This window comes from Python bivittatus, unplaced genomic scaffold (assembly GCF_059951505.1).
Source record: "Python bivittatus isolate LINGU-HERP-01145 unplaced genomic scaffold, Pbiv_v1 ctg000700_np1212, whole genome shotgun sequence".
NCBI lineage: Eukaryota > Metazoa > Chordata > Lepidosauria > Squamata > Pythonidae > Python > Python bivittatus.
In genome coordinates this window covers 33,217,868-33,242,293 of record NW_028277098.1, presented here as the reverse complement: position 1 = coordinate 33,242,293, position 24,426 = coordinate 33,217,868, and the positions used below count along the sequence as shown (strand labels likewise).

The window sequence follows — 24,426 nt, the reverse complement described above, 5'->3', positions numbered from 1 at the left end:
TGATGCCTTTGAATTGTGGTACTGAAGAAGACTCTTAAGAGTCCCCTGGACTGCTAGGAGGTCAAACCAGTCAATCTTAAAGGAAATCAACCCTGACTGCTCATTGGAACGATTGATAACGAAGCTCAAGCTCAGATACTTTGGTCACCTAATGCGAAGAGAGGACTCTTTGGAAAAGACCCTGATGCTGGGAAAGATTGAAGGCAAAAGGAGAAGAGGACGGCAGAGGATGAGATGGTTAGATAGCATCACTGAAGCAATAAGCATGAAGCTGAGCAAACTCGGGGAAACAGTGAAGGACAAGAAGGCCTGGCGCAATATGGTTCATGGGGTCACGAAGAGTCGGACACGACTTAACGACTGAACAACAACTCCCCACCTTCGCCTTCAATCCAGGCGTCCTCGCACACACCGTTACTCTGCGCGAGCGGAGAAGCTGAGATCGGACGCGTGCGTAACGCCTGGGCGTGAGGTTGCGGAAATCTTCGCTTCTTAGCGCGTAAACTTTGCAAAGGGCTGGCAGTCGTGGTGGCCGAGGAGGGAAACTGCCTGGGGAAACGCTTTCGCGTACGGAATCCTGTCCACGATCTAAGCGCACACCTTGTCGGAAGCCCCGGGCGTCCAGGTTCCCCTCAGTCGCTGCCTCGCTGTCTTTGTAAGGAGCGCCACGTGCGGACGCGCTGGCGCGGCCCGTTGGGTGCGCGTGTGTAAAGCAAAGCGCGAGCGTGCAATTTGGAGCCAGTCTCCTCCCTCCCCGGCGCCTTTCCAGCAGCCGCCCACTCGCAGCCCCAGCTTGACTGGCGGCGCGCGGGTTGGGCTGGGAGGGTAAATGCAGCTCAGGCGAGGAAGCGGAGGCGCTGCTGCCGCTTCTCTGTGATCGCCTTGCCTTCCAGGAGCAAACGGTTTGCAAGAACAAGGACCGGGGCGCTGGTGCTGGGAAGGAAGAACGAGAGCCGCGGAAAGCCGGTCTGAAGCGCCAGCCAGCAGCACCAGCTCCAGTCGCGCGCCATCGCTCTTTCTCCGCCAGGCGGCATGAGCAGCTGCGACGCCAAGGACTATCTGGCCAGGAGGGAGATCCCTCAGCTTTTCGAGGTACGAGCGCATCTCGGCGGCAGGTGAACCTCGGAAATGGTCATTTCTTTGCTGCCGCTCACATCCACTCGTGGAGCAAGTTTCCCCAAAGTCAGGGATCCAGGGGAAGGGAAGGGAAGGGAAAGGTTGCAGGGATCCAGGGATGAGAAAGCAGAGAAGGGGCAAGGCGAGGTGGGAGGAAAGAGGGCAAGGGACTGTAAGACTGCAGGGAGAACTGGCGATTGCTCAGCCGGTGGAGTGAGTCGGTTTATGAAGAGGTGGCCGGCTCCTCCACGCCTAGCTTCTGGCGTCCTTAACGGGCTGCTGCGGGCTCTCCAAGCGGGAGGCAGATGATCTGAAATAATGGTTAGGATTTTTGCCCCTTCGAGATTTCTAGCTGGCAGCTTTGGGACTCTGATTCTTGTGGGGGACTGGCCTCTGCGGGCAGAGAAGGGCCTTGGAATAGCTGGACCATATGTGCCAAGGTATTGGTCTTTCCATTCAGTTTGCTTGGGGTTCCTCAGTAGATGCCCTTGACTTCCAGATGGTTGTTGTAGATCTTCTCAACAGCCCATCTTTCCTTTCTTGTCTTTCTCGCTTAGCCTGTTCTGGTCTTCTGCAAAGAGGCAGCCTTACTTCTGGTTGCCTTGGCTTCGCCATTGACTTTGTTTCCAGCATTTTTCCAACCTTTTGACCTGGAAATGTGTGCACAATTGCTGATCGGCAGGCAGGAAGGTGCCTTGATATTTTTGGATTAATGGGGTCAGAAAACTTTGCCCATTTTGCATCCATGGCTGATGGCCAAGAGATCCGTTGGAGATGCTCCAATGTGCTGTTTCGTTCAGGTGGCATTTCTTGTGGCTTCACAAGAATATGACTTGTAATCATGGCTGTCCCTATCCATTGTCTCCTTTTACAGTGTAAAATTATGAGATCAAAAAGGTTTTGTCTGAAACACAATTATCTGCATGTAAAGCATGCTTCCGAAAAATTCTTTCCACTATCACTTGAATCAAACTGTTTGTTTTCAGTCATAAAAATGCGGAAGATATTTCATTTGTCATGTGAATTCTTTATAGTATGAGAGACCTCAAGTAAGATTTTTTATCCCAAATGACTGAAAAGACAATTCTAAGAAGAAGGATATATCTGTGATTCACTAACTGGTGTGGATAATTTAAATAGGGTATCTATAATCATTCAATTTGTATTATTTAATCATTAGATCATAAACAGCAAATTCTAGACTAGATTTTAGCAGTGTAATGCTGTACTTATAGAAACCCCCAGTGGGTTCAATGGAGTTTCTTCCCAATAAATGTGTATGATATTGTAGCCTTACCATATAATCCTATACATGTGTTTGAAAATAAGTCTAGTTGAATTGATTAGAGCATATTCTCAGCTAAACAATATTGTTTGTTTGTTAATTCGTTCATTAATATCCTGCCTCTCCGTCCAAAGGACAACCAAGGTAGCTTATAACATTATAAGTATAAAAATATGGAATAAACAAAGTGATACACGTAATTAAAATCTACAGAATCATCACATAAAATCTTAAAAACATGCTAACATTTTAAGATTAGGTTTGAAGAGATGCTTTTTAACTGCCCTTTTAGAGGGCCAAGCTACTTCTCCTGAGGGAGTGTACTTTATACATGGAGGTGATACCAATATTTATTTATTGATTTTATTTGATTTAGGCATCATCTCTGGATGGCTTACAATTTAGTAAAACAAGATGAAAACACAGTACAAAATAGACAAGATGGAATCTGGCCACTCAGTGCAAAAACATATAAAACAATCACAACCAAGAAGCAACTTCATTACCCCAAGGCCTGGGAGAACTACTAGATCTTCAAGGTCTTCCAAAACACCATCAGTATGGGAACCATATGGATCTCAGGAGGGATCTCATTCCATATAAGAAATAAGACCTTTAATATCTATCATTAACAAACATTTCAAAGTGCTTTGCAAGCTATTGTTATCTTATAAACCATTATGCAGCCTATTTCATATTCAGAAGGGTTTCCAATCCATTACCTTATTTGTCACATTTTGTAAATCTTATCCTCTTATTCCTATTTTAGAGATAAAACTGTAAGGCAGTTGGGTAATAACACTGGAGCCTTTAATGAGGGATATAGAGGAATAAACCTATATAAACTTTCTGTTGTAGGACAATTTCTATTTCCATTTGAAAGGTAATTTGGCTTCATTTATTTGTTTTTGCAAATGAAGAATCTTGTATATATTGACATATCTGGCCTAACTATGAAAGAGGCGAGAAACTATACGTTATTGTTGTATGCAAATATGCATGGCATGATGTCGGTCAGCACAATTCCTACCTGCCTTTCTTTGCCTCACTGGACTTTGTGTGGACATTTTCAAGACTTTTTTCAAACCTTTAAGGAAACTTCCAAACTGGTGCTATGTAGACGTTCTGCAGTGCAGCTCCCATCATCCATATGGTCATATTGGCAGGCTTGATTGGAGCTGTAATCCAATGCCCTGGGAGGTTCAGGAGGCCTTTACAAGGATTATAATCACTTTCCCCAACAAATGAAAATAGGGATTGCAAAGATGTTGGTATCTGCAATGAAACTCAGAATACACAGAGGTTTGCTTGGAATAGTTATTAGAATTGTCATAGAGGCCTGACATAATAATTTGACAGGTTTTATTTCAGCAGTCAAAGAATTTTGCCTGGGATATGCATATGAATATGTTTTGATTTTTCAGTCCTCTGGGTCCCTGTTCTCTAGAACACACCCACTGCTTAATATATTTTGTGGGCTCCATAATGGAAGTGGGGGACATATTTATAATTGCTATAAAGTGTATGTTTTGATATGTGTACATTTAATTTTTTCCTGTTTACTACTATATCTGAGATCAGATTATCAGAAGATACCATTTAAAGGACATAAAACCGTTTCATTTCATGGTTTAAGAAGACTATTTCATAACTGCTATGCATACTGTAAATTATTCATGTATAAGGATTTATTGAGACTTGTCAGCCACTGCATGTACAAAATACTAAGCAGGGTCTGATTTCGTATATGGTAGTTTGCTATGTTCGTAGAAGATTCAGAGGGCAAGGGAATTCCATTCTAGAGAAGACTATGACAAGAAGATACGACATTCTACATATGACTATGATAAGAAGATAACATTTCATCTGAAAGAACGATCAGCTCCAGAGAAATGAGGTTAAATGCTACAAGGGAAATTAGGTTTCCAGGACAGGTGGGGGAAAAGGGAAAAGAAGAGGAGAAAAATACAGGTGAAGGTCAAAAAGATAAATAGATATTTTATCATGAAGATTTAAACTTAAAATTAGGATAATTCTGTGACACCCTTTAGGTTCTAGCAAACGAGAGATTTTGACGTTGGGAAATGTATTAGGAGAAGAATAACAGTGGGATACATCATGGTCCTTCTCTCATTACTAACATAGTTTGTAAATGAGTTTAAAGCAGGTTGTGCAGGATTTAGACAAAGAAAGTGGCAAGGAACAGGCAGGTGCCACTTTTTTTCCTTGCACAGATATGTAATTGTTGTTGCGCAGACTTCCATTTATGTTTGTCCCAAGTTTATTGGTGATCTGGATATGCATTTGAGGCATTTCAGCTACATTCCTGATTGGGTGTCTGTGGGATGAAGTGTAGCTGAAATGCCTCAAATGCAATACAATTCCCATTCAAAACTGCTGTTCAGTTGCATGTTAAAAAGGCTTCAAAACCTGGTTGAGATAGAAGGGGAAATACTCAGATAGACATTCTGGATGATCTTCAATCTGCCAGAGCTTTCCATCTTCATGAATTAAAGTTCCTGAAGTCTTCAGGCATGGAACAGAAATGCTGGTGGCAGAGATCCAGTCTCTCTCTTCCTAAGCCAACAGCTATTGTTATATATCATAAGCAAGATATGTTATAGATAATGTAGGCAGCAGTGATGTAGCAGTGTTCTTAGTTAAAAAAAAAGAGAGAGAGAACATTTTGAACTTTGTCATTAAAAGGCTTTTTTTAACGATTCCGAAGAGTGCTATGAGAATATGTAATCCATATGCTTCAAAGGGTTTTTTTTAGCTGAGATGGAGGCAAACTGTTGCAACCTCAAGAGTGAAATAGCAGTTATGTAAAGCGGCTGTTTTACAAATGTTGACATATTATTAAAATACAGCATTTTCATCTTGTATTCCTACCTGAATATAAAAAGTGGAATGCCTGTCTTCTTCAGATTAGTCTTGGACAATGCAATGCCATGTTACATGGAGTTCTGATTTACAACATTTATTTACAGGTTCTTTTGGCTATTCCAAACAGCTTCTAATAGAATTGTCCCAATTGTCATTTTCAACTCCTTGATTCTTCAGACATAACTCTTTAATATATTCTTAGGGTGTGCAATTCTAAGCACATGCATTTATAATGAAAGTTGGGCTACAGTCCAATCTTTGGTAATTAGAAATAATTATCATTGAGGTTAACAAGGCTTCCTTCCAAATAAGTGTTCATAAATAATGTATTGCTCGAATGGGACTCAATTCCTGATATCCATGTTGTTTTCTTGACAACAGTGTGGAAATGATACGTACTTGGATGTTTTCCAACTACATTAGGCTATAGTCTAATTTACAGCCTTGGATTTCCTGCTGATGTCCTATCCAGATACCTCAATCTGATAGTGTTATCTACAAAGTACAGGTAGTCCTTGTTTAGCGACCACAATTGGGACTGGCAACTTGGTTGTTAAGCAAAGTGGTTGCTAAGAGAAACTGTGACTATACTTATTATCTTACTTCCGCTTTCCTTTGTTTTACAGACCTGTGAAGGTCATAACTGTGAGGATTGGTCATAAAGTTACTCTTTCATCACCCTTGTAATTGCAAATGGTCACTAAATGAGGCAGTCACTAAACAAGGACTACCTGTACTTCATCTGACTTAACTGAGGTCAAGAAACATTGACCATGTAAAAATAAGATCATTGATATTGTTCATTTAAAAAAATAGGCAAACTGTATTCTAATTTTCAGTAGCAGTTAACTTTCATATTATATTGTTACATCAAATTGATAATAACTATCATGGAAAAAAACCTCCAGCCTTATCAATTACTTCTGGCTGTGTAACATACATAGCAAGACTTTACCTTTAAAAAGTATTCTTGTCTATGATTCTGAATATATTTAAAAACTATCCAAATATTCAGAAGTATTATCTTGGAACACAAGTATGGATAACTGAATATTCTCTCCAAATTAAAAAAAATCCTGTATATAGAAAATTTATATTATTATGAAGACCTTAGAACCTATCATATTTTCAGTTGTAGCATTCCACAAAAAATAAGTATCTAAATGCAGAATAATTTAGACCCATAGCTGTAATCCCTACTGTTTTCTAAGTACTGCAGATCTTGGCGATCTGTATCATGTACTGTCATACTTATTTTACTTTTAGAATATTCAAAGGCTTGTTCATAATAAAGTGATGTGTATTATGGATGGCTCAGAATGGAATTTTTGAAACGTCCCACATATTCCTTACCAAAATTCCTGAACCCAGTTCAGAACAAAAAGTTTCTCTCCAAAGTCTCCCTTGAGAAATAGTTATACCATATTTTCATTTACCATGCTGCTGTGTGCTGTAAAACTTTGCTAAACAAATAGAAAATACCATATAATTTTCATTGATGTAAAAGATTCAAATCTTCAAGAATAGAGCAGGAGCATAGTGACATCAGTGACATACGTTCATTATGAGATCATATTTCAGTAAACTGCATTTCCAAGCAGAGCATGAATCTTAAGTGTAGTATACTAGTGAAGAAGTGAAATAGAAAGGAAGAGGAACAAGGGGAGAGGATATGATACAACGCTACATCTGTTAACCAGCTCATTAATGCCAAGTTGTGTCTGTGTCACACTCTACAACATTTTTACTGGCCATTATGTACAGATAATTTTTCCTAACTGGCCTTTCGACATCTAATAAAATAGACAGTGATCTATGAAAGTTCATGCAATAATGCCATTTGAAACAAAGGTGTCACAAAGTAATATCCTTCTGGAATCAGGCCATCTCCAGAAGTTCTGCACCAGCCAGCAGAACTGCTGCTGATAACTGGAAACCAAACCATCTGGACAGTATCTGATTTTCTAACCCTGACCTAAAATATATTCCAGAACAAGATAGAACTTGGAATGTATATTAGGTAAGATTAATATTTATCACCGAAAACAGCAACAATATTCACTTTTACAATTTCCCAGTGTCTACACCATTTTACCATTAGGGGATCTGGCAGTATAATTTACGATACATAGCATACGAAACTTAGGATATAGGCTACTTACTGTGTATAATGCATATGTAGCACAGACTTAAGATAATTCACTCTCATGGACTTTGAAAACAGTAGGAAATGCAACTAAATTGAAAGGGGGTTACATCTGTGAGCCTCTGAATATGTCAGTTCACAAATTGTTGAAACGGAAATATTGAATATTGCCCCTTCCATAGTATGAGATAGTTAGCAATTTTTAAAGAAAAGTAGATGATTTATATTATTATGAAAACAAGCACAAACTATATGTTACAGCTTTATGAACAGGAATTTTTATGTATAATAAATCACGCTTTAATTTTAGACCTTGTACTTTTCATATCTCTTAGTCAATGGCATAATATGAAATTGAAGAGTAAGAAGAGTAAAAATCAAAGCAATGTATTAAATGGGGTATGAGTGGGATAGAAGCAAGTATTGCTCCGGAGAACAGGAAAATAAGGAGAGGTATTGTAAATAGAGTTGGAGTAAATTGGATTTAGCTATATTTCTTTTCCTTCCTTGTCTCATGGCCTTTTCTCTTTTCTTACTTCCTCTCTGTGCTTTGCACAATGTTGCTTACTCCTAAAAGGAATGGCGTGATGGTACATACTTAAATATGAAAAAGACAGGAAATGTTTAATTTTAGACTATAGTAGGGCTACCCACGTATTTAATCTACACAAATACCAATGACCATTAGTTGGTTCCACAGTGATGCAGGAAATTCTAGCTCTTTGCTGCCATTTAGGGCTAATCCAGAATTCTTTGACCATAGACTATATATTTTTTTCAACCTCACTAAATTGCAGTAGTCTGTCAATCTCTTATGTTTCAGAGTTTGCTGAATGGATTAATGTGCTGCAAGCCTGATGATCCAGTCGAGTATCTGGAAAGCTGCTTACAAAAAGTAAAAGAATTGGGTGGAGCAGAAAAAGTAAAATGGGACACTTTTGTCAGTCCAGAAAAAAGGTCACTACCTCCACTTAATGGCAGCCAGTCAAGAAGAGCATTTTTCAGGAACGGTAAGATAATTTTAAAGTCACAGTTTCACATTTCAGCTTCAGGTAAGGAGATGGGTAGACCTGAGAAATGATTACATGGTATTCTGGGGAGGGGAGGGATCCACAGCAGCATTTCTGTGGTTATCTTATTACCTGAATAACAGGTGAAGTGATTTTACCGTTCAAAAAATTATAGTGATTTCAATTCAGATTCAATGTTCAAGAATGTCTTGGCAACCCTGAATAAACCAAAATGTCCTTCTCTGTAAATTAAGAGGCTTACACTCTATGCTGTACGCAGTGAGCCAACCTCCCAGTTTTGATACGTTGTACTCAGAACATTGACATTTGTCTGGTTTGATTTTTTTCTGAATGCAGAGGCAAAAGATATACTTTTCCTCCATTTAAAATAAAGAACTGAGAGTCTGGCACTTTGCAATGAAGAGCTGGGTTGAGACCTGTTTGTCTGATTCACCGGGACTGAACATGGAAGACCAAGCCCTTCTCAAGGTGTCCCTACCCAGTGAAGTTGGGGAGGGAGGGTTATAAAGGAGAAGGCAGTTGCATTACTGTATTCACAGTTATATGGCCCTGCAGATAGGATGGTGTTCGCTGGGGCAGATGACTGACTCCCACTTGGCTATACTTTGGGCCCAAGATTAAAACATTCCTCTTTGCCCAAGTATTTTTATAGTTTGTTTTTGATTCTGAATGCCCTCAGACATTGGGGTAGTGATTTTTATCAGTTCTTCCTCTTTGATTGTTTTCTTATGAAAATGAATATATTTTATTCTTTTTAATATTTTAAAAAGTTTTGTAATCTATCGCTTGAGCATCAGTGATTAGGCAAAATTGGATTAGAAACGGAATAATAGCATAAGGCTATGTTGTTTTCTAACTTTGCCACAATTGTATTTTAAAGAATAATATATTTAGGCTGAGCAATAATGCAGAACTAACATGCAGAAAAGTAATATCAACATAATCACGATAATGATATAATTGATATCGATTACTTAAATCACCTAGAGGATGGTCTCTAGATTGGCCATTGTTTAAAATAATGCCAAAAAAAACCCTGTTTGTGGCTAATATATTGTAAGAAAAATAACAGATTTTTTAATTATTGTGAATATAACCATAAAAGATTTCTTCATTTTTTAAAAAGCAATTAAGCCATTTCATGTTTTGTATGCATTACGGATAGTAATTAGATTAAATCATCCATGTAATGTCTGATCAAATGACTCTAAAAAGATACATTAAAATCAAATTAAAATTGAACTTTCAAATAGCTGTAAGACATTTATTAACTAGCATGTATATTCGTCTCTTTACCTATCAATGTGAAAGGCACTTCAAGTCATTCAAAACTCTGAATAACAGATTACTACGAACAGTTTTTTGTTTCCTGCAGGCAAGTGGCTAAATGACAAGGCTTATCTAAAAATGCATACATGTTGCTAACCATATAGACATCAACTTTCCAAGTAAATGAAACCAGAGTGCTGTCTTAAGATAGCATAGAAATCATTCTGGGTCATCTATTTGTGAAACCAAGAGTATGCAAGAAACCATCCACTTAGAAGTTTGAACCCTATGATGTTCTAGTCACAAAACAGATAATTTATAAAGCATATCTCCCCTTTCTTCCCAAGTAATTCCTTCATGATAGGATTCTCTAGTTGTCAGGGTTCTTTGTTGTCTAGTTGTCTAGCAGAGGGTTCTTTGGTGGCTCTGAGATTTCCATCAAGGTCATCTGTCAGATTTCCAGGGAGTTTAGGAGGTGGGAAAGGAATCAGGAAACTCAGCAGGGTGTGGACTAAGATTGAAGGGATTATAGAGGAGCAGATGAAACCTATCTTGAAAGGAACTCTTTGGGGATTGTCCCATGCTAATTTCCTGTGATCTCTCATAAGAATGGAGTGTTCCAGAGAACAGCTCTCCTCCCCAGTCTTCTTCAAGAGAGGAGCTTAGATATAGCTGGTTCATGACTGAAGACTTACATCTTACCAAAGTAGTTTTTAGAATCATCTGGCATTAATTAAAGTACTGTATAACAGCCTGCTCTCTGATCTTCTGCTGACTATCATTGACTGGAACTGGTTCTGTGAATAAATACTGTATAAGCTGTTCTTAAAGGAATAGCCTGTTTTCCCACAGCATGAGTTTCATAGAGTGTTTTGCTGGTTGTATTTATTCAACATGCAAACCATGGCTTACTTATGGCTTATTTAACACTAGTTTATTGAATTAACACAGCTGCACAGATTTTTACAATATCCTAAACCATAAATTAAATGACTGGCTGAGTTTGTATAACATTCTAAATCTCACAATTTGGCTTAGCTTGTTGGGTGAACCCACTCTCTGTGATATTAAACTAGGTACTAGTGTCATCAGCAAAGATTTTTTAAAAATGTTTTTAACTTCTGTATGATTTACAAGAAAACTGTATGGAAGCACCTAGGTAATTGCTAAGAGTCCAGCTTCACTTGAAGGTGTAAAAGTTTTTCTTTAATAGATTGGTTGAGTGTATTAAAAGATTTGTAAAGAGGCAGTTTAAACAGGATTTCATGATAACAGTTATGTATTTATTAAAACATTAAAATATTTCTGATATTCATTACTGAAAAACATAAAAAGATATAGTTTTGTGTTTTGTCTTTTTTTTGTTTTTTGTGCTCTTGAGTCAATCTTGATTCCTAGCAACAGCCTGGACAAGTCCATGCAGTTTTCTTGGCAAGATTTCAGAAATGGTTTACCATTGCCTTCTTCCTAGGACTGAAAGAGAGAGGGACTGGCCCAAGGTCACCAGCTGGCTTCATGCCTAAGGCAGGACTAGAACTTAGGTCTCCTGATTTCTAGCTTAGTCTCTTAACTGCTTTATCAAACTGGCTCTCATTTCTGATATTACCATTTCATATTTTCCAGTGATGCCTGACAATCCCAACTTTCCTTACCGGAGGTACGATCGACTCCCTCCAATTCACCAGTTCTCCATTGAGAGTGACACAGATCTCTCAGAAACAGCTGAACTTATTGAGGAATATGATGTGTTTGATCCGACCAGGCCCCGGCCAAAAATCATCCTTGTCATAGGTAGGAAAGCAAAGAGTGGGGCAGACCACAAGAAACTGTAATATTATTCTTAGATCGGCAGTGGCTTTTAACTATGAAGTCCAGTAATGTCAGATCTTTTGTTGTAGAAGACTCCAGTGTGCTGCTTAAATTTTGTATGATAAACCTCAGCTGAAACACACGGTTACAAATAGAGCTGAATCCATGTAGACTGAACTGAGAGAAAGATAAAATCTAATCTGGCAGTTAAATCTAAGAGGATGAAGAAACAAGCTTAGGACACTGGCACCATTGGAATCTATTCCTTATTACTCTTCGTTTTTGTGTGTCCAGTATGTACTGGTCTGGAGGAATCACAGACCTGATTCTGCTCTGCTAGCTGGATAATCTTCTGTCAGTGTCCTTACTATTACACCAGGAAGCCTAGATGTGGAAATCCAAGTACCGTCATCCTAAGCAAACATGGGCAGTGGCAGAAGCATCTGCAAAATGTGACAGCTTCATTAAAATGATGAGATGATTGTTGTGATGGCAGGATACAAGCTCTACCCATTTCACACAAGTGTGCATCTTCATGCATGTACAAAAGGGATGGAACTTGTGTCACAACTCCCTCCCCCCCCGCCTGCCCCACAGATGGATTCTGGGAGTTACAGTTCAGCAACAACTCCTAGCAGATGGATTGCATTGTTAACATATCAACTTATACAATGCCACTGAAGTTTCCTATCGTTAGGGGGAAGAAAAGTTACACCAGCTATAGCTGCCGGTGGTTAGATGAATAGAGAACTGAGAGGCTAGAGGATAACAATGGTCTCATTTCTGTGCTACGGTGTTTACGATAAAAGTACCATAGCAGTTGGGAGATTGATGGGCTGCTTCACAAAAGCTTACTCTATGCACTCAGTGATTGTCTAAAGCTGTTTTTCCAATCAACTTCCGTTGTGCTGGCTTCTGCTATGTCTTGAAGACACTTGGTTTAGGGAAAAACTGTCCTGGATTCTAACTCTGTTCTTAATGATTTGAAGATTGCTACGTGCTTGACTTGGAGGATCATTTAGGATGTTATGAAGATGATAAGCCTGCAATGAATCTGAGAAAATTTTGTAAGGCCTTTGTTTTTCCTTACAGGTGGCCCTGGTAGTGGAAAGGGAACCCAGAGCTTGAAAATAGCAGAACGCTATGGCTTTGAGTATATCTCTGTGGGCGAATTGTTAAGAAAGAAGATCCACAGCACAAGCAGCAATCGAAAGTGGAGTCTGATTGCTAAGATAATTACAACTGGGGAATTAGCCCCACAGGTAAAAACAAAAAACAAAAAAACCCTTCCCAATCATATTGAGAAATTATGTGTTTTTTCTCCAGCAACCTTTGAGAATGCACTCTTAAACAGAAATATATACCTTTTTGTTGTTTATCTGTCCAAGGAAACCACAATTACTGAGATAAAGCAAAGATTAATGCAAATTCCTGATGAGGAGGGTATTGTTATTGACGGATTTCCACGAGATGTTGCCCAGGCTCTTTCCTTTGAGGACCAAGTAAGCTGTTATTATTTTGGTTGCAGCTATTTTGAATATATTATGTTTTTAGTACCAGAATAAATGTATTTAATGTATTTGTGCACTGTTTCACATACCAAATTTGCATCTCAAATTACTAAATTCTAGCAAGAAAAGCAATAAATTAAAACAGGAGGAAATATATTCATAGGAATATGAGTAGAAGCAGGAAAACACAACCCAAGCAAAATAACTCATCCAGTATTCACATGGGGAGGCATGGTTGACAAGAGAGGTCTCCAATAAGTATCTAAGAGATGTAAAATATTTACTCAAAAAAAGATGATTTCCCCCCCTCCAATAATTATCCTTGAATAATTTATTTCGCAGAATCGATATGGGGGTTATTTAAAGGGAGCAGGCACTGATGAAAGGAAAACAAAATTGGGTTTGGAATGGCAAAAACAATGGTGGCAGTTTTTCCATCTCTCCTGTCTAAAGGCAGATATTCACTTCCTATGATTCATTCTCTTTTTTTCCCCTTCCCAGTAAAGATATTCTTTCTTCCATTCAAGCTCCTTCCATTTTGCTATTTTTGATGGAAGGTCAAAGTAGAATAGGGCAAGGGGGTACACACACATGTGAGAATGAAACAGTAGATAGATGGCTGATAAATGAATTTTATAAATGCAATTCATTTTACAGGCAAGTTAACTTTAATTAGTGATCATTACTTCCGTTAATTCAGAAACACACATTTATAGGGGAGGGATTTAGAGGATTGGTATCTGCTGGAGTTAGCAACCCCTAATTAATAAGGTGGGGCAGCTGCTGTGGGCTGGCTTGGCTGGGAATGTGTTACAATGGATTTGTGTTTGTATTGATCTTTTCTTTTGGGGGTGGAGGGAAGAGTCACCTTTGGGGTAAATACAGCAACAGATGTCTGAAGAAGTTCAGTACAGAGAGCATACAGGCACTGCCACAAAGAAGTAACCTACAAGGTATCATAAGATGAAACTCTGTAGTTCTTGGCATATGCCACAGGACCTCCCTAACTGATCTTCCAGATGTTTCTTCTACTATCCACAGTGATGAAAAAAATGATGACATGTGTGATGACACCACAATACAAATGCCATGATTTGCAACCTTTAATCCAATGTCAGGCCCAAGTACATAGGTCACAGGGTTTGCATTGTGACATCACAAATCACATTTTGTCATCCACACAAATACCTGTGAAACTCTTTGGTAATTGCAAAGGCAATCTGTCAAGCTGTTCAGGTCCTAATGTATCAGAAGCAAAACTTTGAACCTGACTTTGCTAATGGACAACTAGTGTAATTGCTTCTTCAGTAGTGTTATGTGCATACGCAATATCCAGATGCTACATTCTGCAGCAGCTGCCTCTTCCAAATTAATGAGCATTGACCCACGTTCTTTATAATACCTAATTATAGGCTGATAAGAGATCATTTTGTTGACACACGTTTGGGAAATACAATGATTCCATGATTCCAGAAACAGGCAGAATGCAGCCAACAATGGCAATAATCTTGGCTATGTAATTAAATTGTTCCAAAGAGAAAGAAAAGATCTAACTTAACAAATCATATTTTTCATACATTGATAATTGAAAAAGCAACAAGAAAAGGTTATTCTTTAACTGCACATTTTCAGTACTCATTAGAAAGAGCATAGTTTCAGCAGCATGTTGTTTTCACAAGAAGCCACAGCCGCAAAGTTATTGCAGGCTACTAAACCAGAATGCAGCTCTGAAACTGCCTTTGGTAATATGCATATTAGGTAATGTCTTTTTTTAATAAAAAAAATTGTAGTTTATACTATCACAAGGTTCTTTTTTCTAAATACAGTAAAAACATAGCACAAAAAGCAGATTCTGAGCCCCTACAAAAAAATAATAATAATTCAGTAGTGAATTTCTGCCGTATAAAATTAAGATTCCTCAACATATGACCTAATCTATGATAGTGATTAGGCAACTTGTATTGCAGATTGCTTTGGGGTAGCAAAAATGGCTTGTGTATTAAATAGATCCTGAGCTCATTTAAGGATATAAAGGGTTTTTACATCATGCTAATCCTAAATTTAGTTTATTTGGTTTAAGCTTGGTGTGATGTAAAAAAAAGCTAGCCAGAATGGTTTGTGAATAGTGGTTTACGGCAGAAGTGGGCAGGAATGCTATCTTTTTCCCCCCTGTGTTCAGGTTAAATTTGGGACTTATACCACTAGTTAGATGTTATTTCATTTTTCAAAATGGTTGAAAATAGTGGTGCTGCTTCTTAACAATCCTGTTACTGAAATGCCTACTCCCAGTTTATAGCCTCAGTATTTGTGTGAATAAGGCACTGTTTACTTATCCCTGGCTAGAAGTGAACCCTTCAGTTCCTTTTAGCTATTTTACAAGGTGAGAGTTTCATTAATTTATTTCAAATTAAATCATACCGCATGTGTTTGGAATTTATTTCCACTTCTGATCAGTTTCTGCAAAGTACAATGAGACTAAATTAGGCAAAGGCCAGCTCCAGTGATAATTCATCATAATAGTCAACTCCTTCAGAGCTCACGTTCTCTTTCACATGAGCCTCTTCAAGGACGCATGCACTTCGTCAAATACCAGTTCCCCTTGTGTATCCAAGCTCCTCTGCTGTCAGATTCTCTGGCATCTGCCTCAACCCCAAGTAATTATTTTCCAGGCATGATCCTCAAAGAGTCTCTTTAGCAAGATTTATTGAGAAGAAAAGGATAAGGTCACAAGGATTCTGGCAACTGAGCTATTCCCCATCTAAAAATCAATATATTCTTACAGTACACTAGGTTAGAGACTTCCTTATTTCTTCATAACTGCCTTAGTGTGAATAGTAACATGTGGCAGATGTCTTCACTAATGTAGCTGGTTATTTGTATAACCTTCCTTTATCAGTCTGAGAACTAATCATTGCATCTGCTGCTTGAGAGCACATGGATTTGCTTCCATCCCCAGCAAGGAAACAAAACATATCATAAATTAACCAAACCACTTCCTATACATATACATGGAATATTTCCTGAAGCAAAATCCCTTTAAAGGCACTGTTTTCCCCTTCTTTTCTCCTCCGATCTTCACTCTTATCTCTGCACAGTGTTTTCCATTATTAAATCTTTCTAGAACTTTCATAAAAAGTCTGTAGTTCCTAACACCTAAATGTTCACATCTAAAGCACACCCTTAATTTTTATCCATGATTTTTTTTAAAAAGGCAACATTCTAACCCTGAAGATTAAAAAAAAAATTAAAAAATGAATGATTTTAGGGTTTTCTCTCCTTCTTCCCCTGTCAGATTACTGATATTTTCAGAATCACATATCTTGTCACACCTAGGGATGGAGGTCTTCCATTTCATCAATAAATATTTGAGAAATACTAGTTGCAACCTCTGGGTCTACCTTGGATTAGAATGAACAGAAAGTACAGGATCCTTCTTTGGAAGGTCAAGATAGGACAGTTTGAAACAAAATTTATTCAGAGACCATACTTTCAGAACTGTGGGTGATCTTCCATACCACTTATCAGCCTTCTGACAAGAATGATGCTTGCTTCCCTCAATTCCACTTAATTGTTCAAGGAAGTGCACTGGAGGAGCAGGGTCTCTTGGGCCTAAGCATGTTTACAGAGAAGTAAGTTCCTTGCTCACTGTGTCTTGTAGATAAGTGATTTCATCTGCCAGAAGGGATGACAGAAGAGATGACATGCAGATGATTTGTACTAATTATCTAGATTGGCTCCTGCTGACATCATGAGCAAATCTTGAAGTCCTTCCTCTTTCTCAATATGTAGTATAAAAAGTGGTTTATATGTTTAACATGATCATTGTATTGGCATAAGAGATCAACATAGTGTAAGGTTACCTGCCACACCACCATATATGGATTTCCTGCCAGCCTTCAGTGTTTCAGAGCAATGAGTTCTCAGACAGGTAGATTCTCTCAGTGCCTGTCTCTTACCAAGGATTTAGCACATAGAAGTTAATCTCCTTTTCTAGCATCCTCTTTCCTTCTCTCATTTCATTAGTGTGAGTATGAATAATTATTCGCTTTCCCCATTCCTCTGGGAAAAAAAAAATCATACACAAAACTTGAATTGTAACTTAGAGAAAATGTTTGCACAATCAGGGTGAAATCTGTTAGATAACGTCCCTACGTGAAACCTCCTTTTAACATACCTCCAACTGCAACTGAGCAAATTTGTATTTGGACTCCCCCTTCACCCAAATGACGGAAAATTCCATTGTTTCTGAAGTATGTCCATACAATTGATATAATTTCCTCAATATGCATAATTTGTGTAATGATGTAATTGACATTTTTATGTCATTTGCATCAATTTACATCATTTGCATGACATGAATGGATGAAAACGATTTAAAATTTCAATTATTCAATTACACAAATAGTTGCAAATTATGTAAAAACATCAATTATGTCATTATGCTAATGACATAAATATGCCAATTACCTATACTGAGATTTAGCAGATATTCAGGTTTAATGAAACCTCCTTCTTTCCAAATAATCCATTAACTTGTGGTTTTACTATTACGTTTTGTTAGAAATAGAACTAACCCAAACACTTCAGAAATTGAGCGGTTGATGGTTCTATGTAAACATAGCCAACTCTGGAATATGGAAATGATGGGACAGTTCCAGAACTCTTTTCTTACATGTTAAATAGCTTTGGTTTTTTCCAGAACTCAATGCAGTGAATAAGCATAGAAGATAGTAGAGCAATGGCATTGGAAAAAATAGGGCCAGGTTCAGTGGAACATAGATTAGAATCCATTTTAGCTATTTAGCTATATCTTATTCCTCTGCCATCTTTTTCTCCATGCAGAGTTGGTTAGCAAAGCTATTTACAGAGTTTTTACAATTTGGTCATTGGAATGGAGTCAAACAAAGCATCTTTTGCATGGGAAGTATGGCAATTTGGACAATACTGAACAACCATACTGAATGGTGATATGAGACCAACCATTTGTATGCTTGATCTCCAGCTGTTCTGGCTGTTATTGACAACCAAAGTAGGGCTGACAAGACAGGTAAAGGTCTCCTGAAGAAGGTACAATGCTAATATGTTTAAGGTAGGTGTCTTAAAACTGTTCTTGAAGACATCCTCCATTGATTCCACAGTTTTGTACAACTATAAGGAAACTGTGACCATTCCATTTCTGGAAAAGGTATTTGCGTTGTACAGCCATACTTCATTTAGATTTGGCTTAAGATATATTGTGAATCTAATCATTGTCATTTGTAAATTATGGATGATTTACTGTGGTGCATGAACCAGGCTTGCAGTGACAATATGAAGTTCAGAATTTCTGAATGATTAATTCTATACTGTGATTTCATCACAGAATTTCTCATATAGAAGTTCATGAAAGGTAATAGTTTAATGAGGCCTTTTGTGTTGAGTTTCTAACAAAGCTTAGCTTGATACCATACTTTAACTGATAAAAAAGATCCACTTCAACGAAGCCTCCTCCTCTCACCCTTTCCAAATAATTTTTTATCTCTTCATAGCATCACAGCTGTTTTATACAAGCAGAGAAAAGCTATGATTTACAGTAATACTTAACATAAAGTTACTTAGATATCTGTGATGATATTGATCCCTGTGAGAATGGGACTCCTTCCCTCCTCCCTTCTCTGTCTTTATTCATCTCCATTGCTTTAGCTCTCTACTCGACAGATGTGTGAACAGTTGCTGAAAATCCAGGAACACAGAATTATGTAGGATGGCTCTTCCCAAACCCATATAAACCAGAAGCTCCCAGTACAACCATAGGAGCTTCTGGTTTATTTGATTGTTCAGCATTAGATCAGTGGGTCACTTACCTATAAGAAATAGACTTAGGCAAGTCTACTAAATGTAGAACACATACTCTAATTTAATTATGGTTTTGGAGGAGGCTGCCCTTTGGAACGGGCCTGTTTTTCTCTAATGGTTAGTAAACTGGATCCCTTCCTTCAGACTTCACTGTCTCATCCTTTGCTGTCTTCTTCTGGTTATCTCACTATGCCTATGTATGGAACAGGTAGTATTTTTGGGGAAACTACTTGAAAAGGCTTGATTTCTGCTTTGTATCTCATAACTTTTGCATTCTGGATTATACAGTTGCATTCCCTCATATTGACTATTGTATTAACTTTTTTCAATTATTGTATCTATTACAATGCTTTGTGGTTCTCAGGATCACCCAGATAAACTCTAGCTCATAAAAATTTCTTGTGTATTTCCCCCCATTTTATTCATAACATAAATAAAAACATATTAGTTTCTTCTTCAGTCATGCAAGCCTAATCATGTAAACAACATTTTAAATTAAGCAAATACACTGATACCTTATAGTTTGACTAAAAAAGACTTTGGCTTTCCATAAAAACAACTCCAGTAAACTGATTTTTGCTTGCTGTAGTATTCCTAGCTTAACTATTAACTGCCTGCCATTTAATGTTTTTCTCATGAGGCAGTGGCTAAGTTTAATCTGTCACTATATGCATAGCTATCCTTAAATTTCCTCCTTAGAGTTAATCAAGGGCTTTATTTTTACATACCTGGCTAGCAATATATTGATCTTTTTTCTTCCAATCCTTTTCTCCTTCTAGATAGGTATGCATAATCCTCTCCCATTTTTTCTTTTTTCCCCCCTTATTTACTTTATATTAGTTAGTATTAGTTTTTATCTTCTCTTTTAAAAGCTTTAATAAAAATTATATATAAAAAAATAGAAACCTGATCCTCTCCCATCTTCATTTATATTACCTTCACCTTTAGTAGTTTCAAACGATTCAGGAACTAGCAAATCTTCAACAGCCAATGCTGTCTAAATTGATATTTATTTATTTATTTATTTATTTATTTATTTATTTATTAAATTTGTCACCGTCCATCTTGTTGAAATGACTCTGGATGGTTTACAGCAGAGATAAAATTCATTAAAATGCAACATAAAAGCATAATAAAATAAACAGGTTCCAAGAAAGGTTAATAAAAATAAACAGGTTCCAAGAAAGATGGAAAGTTGGTGAGTAATTCCAGGGAGTGTCATCAGGGGGCTAACCACCCCCAGGGATGGGTAGAGCCCATATCGCCCCATGCACACTGACAGAGCCAGGTCTTTAAACCTTTTCAGAAAGCCAGGAGGGTAGGGGCCTACCGCATCTCTGCGGGGAGAATATTCCAAAGGGCGGGGGCAACGGCAGAGAAGGCTCTCTTCCTGGGCCCTGCTAGCTGACATTCTCTTGCTGACGGGATCCACAACGTGCCCTCTCTGCCTGACTGGGTGTGATGAGTTGATGTAATGGGGATGAGACGTTCCCTCGGGTAACCTGGACCCATGCCATGTAGGGCTTTAAAGGTAATAACCTTAAATTTTGCTTTGCTAGTCATCATTTATTTCCTTCTAAAACTCCTGGTCAAGTTTTCCTGCTACCTACCGAGCTCATTTTCATTTCCTTTCTCCCACATGTGAGAAACTTTGTGCGTGTGAAAACTTTATCTGCTACCTCCTGTTTTTCCAGACCAAGCTTATCATCTCCAGGTAGAGTTTGTCCGTCTGGAAAATCATGGGGCAGGATGGCAAATAGTGCTTATCTGCACCATTCTGTCATAGGGCCCTCCTCTGAGGCTCTAAATCCCTGTGATGGCACAAGCTGATTGGGAGACATTGCTGTCAGATCTGCAATATCCTCGGCTATAAGCTCTTTGGTTCTTGATCTCTTCCAATCAGTTGTCTTGGCCTAAAATGACCACTTTTAGAAAGGCTGTCTACTTTAGCTTCCTGGCCTTTTTGGTGAACTTGCAAGTACATCACTGGTCTGTCTAATAGATTTACCTTTAGGCTGATTTGATGTATAACCTACTCATATAGTGATGGCATAGAAAATACCTTAGAATCTTGGTCTACCATAGCAACTCCATGCTCATTATGGCAGGTTCGTGGATAAAATGATGGATTACTGGGTCCCATGTTGCTGCCAGAAAATTAATTAGATATGGTATTTCAATTCTTGAAAAGGTTCTAACGAGCAAACTTTCTTAAAGGACCCAGAATTGTAAAAGAAAAGAAAAAAACCTTTAGATAAACAAGCACCTTTTTTCCCAGCATAACAGCTTTGGAGAATTGACAAATATTTGGAAGCTGTTTACATTCCAGTCAGTTTACATTCCAAGCTCTTTACATTCTAGGCACAAAAATGCTGAGAAAGAGGTCTGGCTTTACACTAATAGTAATTCAGGCTGAAAGACCATGAAGCACCAGTAAGACTTTCTTTGTGTTTAATACTCTCCTTCGAATAGAAAATGAATGAACAATTTTCATATATTCTTCCTTAATTTCTAATGTTCCATTTTCATTCCAGTGACATTTTTATCCTTTGTAAACTAGGGTAATAAATTTATCATAGTGGGCCAGAATTCATTTATAGGCATCTATGGCAATCATACATTCTTCAGTCAGGGCCCTTTTTGTCAAGGTAAAACAAATTTCCCAGCCAATATCTCCTGTAATATACAGTGTGATGGCAAATCTAGACAAAATCACTAGCTAGAGCAAGACTCTAGTCTCTTAGTTCATGTTTTTGACGAGAGACATACTGGTTTAAATAGTCTAAAAACAATTTCATTTACCTCCCACTTCACTGGACCCATGAATTGGGTCCAGGGTTAGTTTTACCTAAATTAGACTTACTGAAATCAAGTGAACAGGTTTAGACATGATATACTTAAGTCCTGGTATGTTTACTCTGAATGTATTTAAATCCAAGTCCATGGAGTTTTTGCAGTAACATTTCTCCATTCATCTTTTTGAGAGGTTGCAGATGCAAGTTTTTGTTCCTCAGTGCTGATGTTATTGAAATTAATAGGGAAGACTTGATGGGCCATGTTCATCAGAATCTCCAAGCATGATTGGAGTGATTAGACTGATTCGTAGTATGATGTGATCACTTGATGGCGGCATTGCAGATGATTTGCATGCAGAAAAGAATGAGTACTTTGATTTCATCTCCAACACTGTTTTCAATGTAATATGTTCACAAATTCAGCTTGTCATTGTCTGCAAGGGTGGGGAAAGGGGAACAAGAGAAGACACATGTGTTAAGATATCATGATGCAAACTCCACCTCTCATATACCTATGTGTAACCCCATGATGCAAATACAAGAGGGCAGAGTTTGCATTTGGAGTCATGATGAAAATTGGCATCAGTGTAGCTAGGAACAGCTGCCTTTGGTTCAGCTCCCAGTTTTTAAGTACAGAATCAAATGATAAATCAGGTGAACTGTACATACATGTGAACCCCATAATGCTCATTTGATGTTGAATTATCATATTACCTTTGCAGATCTCTACCACAACCAATGTTATTTTAATTTGTCATTTCTGAGTAGAATAAGTCCTAAAGGCAGTGGTACTATTTGTGTGCTTCTATAGTTTCTCATCCAATTTGGCCACTGATAGAAGTGTGAAGTTTCAGTTCTAGAAGTAATTAATTGTATGTAATACTTTAACTGTCAAAAAGCTACACATTCTTTACTACTAACATTTTAATGCTGGGTTGTGGTTATGAACAATGTCAGTTTGGGAGTTGCCAGCCATTTTCTTCTCTTCTAGCGCAACTGCAAGGAGTTCATAAGCTTCCACCTATTTTTTATTAATCTCAGGTTATGGTAACATCTACACTCTTAATTGTGGTTCATATTAACTACAGTTTACTAAATAATGTAGCCTTATACATCAGAGTTTGAAACTGTCTTATTGTGGTAAATAGTAGTAAGACTAAGGGTGCTTTATCCTGGTTCACATCTCATGCTAAATTGTATTAGTAAACAGTGGAAAGGAAACTGCTAGAGGAAAATAGGAAGGGGCTCAAAAGCACAGCTTCTTAACACCAAGCTATAGCTTAATTATATACTAATTTAGCCACTGTATATAATGTTGCAAACCCTAGAAAGCTCTACACTTTCAGGTGCTTATTGAAGTGGCTTGACTTTTTACATTTCGAAATATATTTGGGCTTCGTAAGGAAAGTGCCTAAAGAGCTGGTGAGGTGTAGTTTTTAAACACCCTGGGTCAGAAACTGCAAGGCTATGAGTTTTAGTCCTGCCTTTGGCAAACTACTTCTGAAAATGTTGCCAAACAAAAACTGCAGGGAGTTATCCAGGCAGTCACCCGGAGTCAAGACTGGCTCAAAAGTACAAAAAAGAAAGAAAAGAAAATGCTATCACTTGGAAACTTTGAACACAAGAAACTTGCTTCAAAACAAAACAGTACGAGTTTTTTTTTTTAAGTTATCCTGTGATATAGTAAATATTAATTTGTGCTCAGTGTATGTAAGATATCTCTTTCAGAAACCAGACAATAACTCAAGCCCATGGGGAAAATTGTATAGGAGAAGCACAAAACACTAGAAGTAGATGGATTGTCACATGTTATTCCATGTGTTTTCTTTTTCTCATAATAGCCAAGTCATAACGGGATCTTAAAGGACATACTTTTCTGAAGGAAAAACAGTGGACTGATGCAACAGCTGTAGGGCTGCATATGAAAAAAAAGTTTTGTCTTGAACATTTTTGTTGTTATGGAAATGTGAAGCTCCCATCTGGTCATGGCAGGATTAGCTTTTCATTTTTTAAAAATAGGTTGCACTTGGGTACCTATAATAAGGAAAACTTATTAAGTCTGCTGAAGGATTAAGGTTTTGCTCAGTTGGAAGAGCCATTGGGAGCTGGTGAACACATTGTGCTGATTCCTTACCAAATGTCTGCAGTTGTGGAGTATGTAACTATGTAATCTATGTAACTAGTTTTGTATTGCATGCTAGGACAGGCTGTTGTCTGCATGGTAGGTAAGGCAAGGTGCTTAAAATCATACCTATATAGACTTTTCCCCTGCAGCCATTTGCAAAGTGTACATGGGTGTCCCGTGAAGAGGGAACATTATCTGAACAATATCAGTGTCAACTTCCAGCCTTTTAAGTAGTGCTTGGTTACATTCTTTTTTAAATGTTTAAATGTTCTTTTTTAAATGTTAAGGTGACCTATAGATTTTCTCTCCACTGTACGATCCTGTGGAAGATAAAATTCTGTCAGATAAGCAGCAGAATTTATCCCACCAAATTCATTTCTCCTTCCCAGGGGCTTTTTTTCTATAATTGGAATAGCATTTGGTGCTGATAATGTTATCTGTTATTTTAAATGTTTTGGACTTTCACACATGCATTTTATAGCTGTTCAGAATGATTTTATTAGTAAAAGAAACAGAAATAATAAAGATATTTCTAGTTACATTGAACAAAGAGCCTTCACTGAATGTATGCATTATGACATCATAATACATTATTATGATTATATCTACTTCTTCTAT

At 37.8% G+C, this 24,426-nt stretch overlaps 1 protein-coding gene across 2 annotated transcripts in view; it reads left to right on the top strand.

The window, feature by feature from the left end:
- The window catches only part of AK5 (adenylate kinase 5), a 150,754-nt gene that overhangs the window by 30,254 nt on the left and 96,074 nt on the right, over positions 1-24,426 (top strand). The window contains exons 1-5 of one of the 2 annotated variants that reach the window (XM_088128403.1): positions 760-1,092; positions 8,257-8,443; positions 11,357-11,524; positions 12,635-12,804; positions 12,931-13,044. In XM_088128403.1, the coding sequence (XP_087984529.1) occupies positions 1,033-1,092; positions 8,257-8,443; positions 11,357-11,524; positions 12,635-12,804; positions 12,931-13,044 (699 nt within the window). In that variant the 5' untranslated portion in view covers positions 760-1,032. Of the gene's footprint in view, positions 1-759; positions 1,093-8,256; positions 8,444-11,356; positions 11,525-12,634; positions 12,805-12,930; positions 13,045-24,426 lie in introns of those variants that run through there. The other variant, XM_088128404.1, reaches the window with a different exon arrangement.